Here is a 1,200-nt window from a genome sequence, read left to right on the forward strand (position 1 = left end):
TACGCCACACCAGGCCAGGGGTCCCGCAGTGCCTGGAAGCACATCTGGCTCACGTGTGGCGGAGCTGCTCCCTGCTGCCGAAAAAGAAGGCCCTGCCGCTGCCCGTCCACGCCGCCAGGGGGCGCGGGAGACGAGAGGTGACCCCGCCAGCCGCCGCGCTCCGGCACGCCGGCAGAGGGCGCGCGATCCCAGGCGCTCGGCCGCGGGGCAGATGCGCATGCACCATGTGGAGCGCTTTCCGGCAGCGTGGCGGAACAACGTCATCGTTTCGCGCCGTTGGGTAACACCTGCGCGCGGCGCCCGGCGGCAGTGTGGCCGCTATGGCGTCGCCCTTCAGCGGGGCGCTGCAACTGACCGACCTGGACGATTTCATCGGGCCATCGCAGGTGGGCCGGCTGGGGGCGGGCGGCCGTGCGCGAGGCCAGTCCGCGCCTCGCGCCTGCGCTTCCTGCCCTGAGGGAGGAGGTCTGAGCCCGGACTCCCGCCGTGCCCTGGGCCGCCTGCGACCCCGGCCCGGGCCTGGCGAGCTCCGGCCGGCTTCTCCACAGCGGAGAAACTGAGGCCAGGGAGGGCTGTGCGTAGGGTTCATTGCACTCACGGTGTCGTGCAACCTCTATCTCCAAAACTTTTTCATCCCCGTGATCAGAATCCCCCTCCCCAGCCCCGGGTCACTTCTGATCTGCTCTGGCTCTGTAGACCTGCCTGTTCTGGACGTGTCACAGAAAAGGAGCCGTACAGTGTGTGACCTTCGTGTCTGGCTTACTTAACCAGCCCGGTTCCTGTGCCCAGAGGTGTCCGGGGTTGACATCGGTGGCCGCGTGGGAGTGTCTGGGGCCCACATAGCCTCGTGCAGACTCTCAGGGGCCGGTCGTCACGCAGCCTTCGGCCACCATCCCCCTTTAAGAGTCACTCAGGGGCCGGCCTCGTGGCTCATTCGGGAGAGTGTGGCGCTGGTAGCGCCGAGGCCGCGGGTTTGGATCCTATATAGGGATGGCTGGTGCGCTCACTGGCTGAGCGTGGTGCTGACCACACTGTGCTGAGGGTTGCGATCCCCTTACCGGTCAAAAAAAAAAAAAAGAGTTACTCAGGATGGGGGGAGACAGGATTGGGGCTGGGCCGCCTCTCCACATCTTCAGGGACATCCCGCCAGGCCTCAGGCCACTCTCTCTGATTACGGTTCATCTGTATAAACGGGGACAG

General features: G+C 65.9%; 1 protein-coding gene across 2 annotated transcripts in view; it reads left to right on the forward strand.

Moving 5' to 3' along the window:
* The first annotated feature begins 314 nt into the window (after nucleotides 1–314).
* The window catches only part of NARFL (nuclear prelamin A recognition factor-like), an 11,361-nt gene continuing 10,475 nt past the window's right edge, over nucleotides 315–1,200 (forward strand). The window contains exon 1 of one of the 2 annotated variants that reach the window (XM_008579155.1): nucleotides 315–386. In XM_008579155.1, coding sequence (XP_008577377.1) covers nucleotides 321–386 — 66 coding nt within the window. In that variant the 5' untranslated portion in view covers nucleotides 315–320. The remainder of the gene's footprint in view (nucleotides 387–1,200) is intronic. The other variant, XM_008579156.1, reaches the window with a different exon arrangement.

The sequence above is a fragment of the Galeopterus variegatus genome, unplaced genomic scaffold (genome assembly GCF_000696425.1).
Source record: "Galeopterus variegatus unplaced genomic scaffold, G_variegatus-3.0.2 Scaffold1825, whole genome shotgun sequence".
Lineage (NCBI taxonomy): Eukaryota > Metazoa > Chordata > Mammalia > Dermoptera > Cynocephalidae > Galeopterus > Galeopterus variegatus.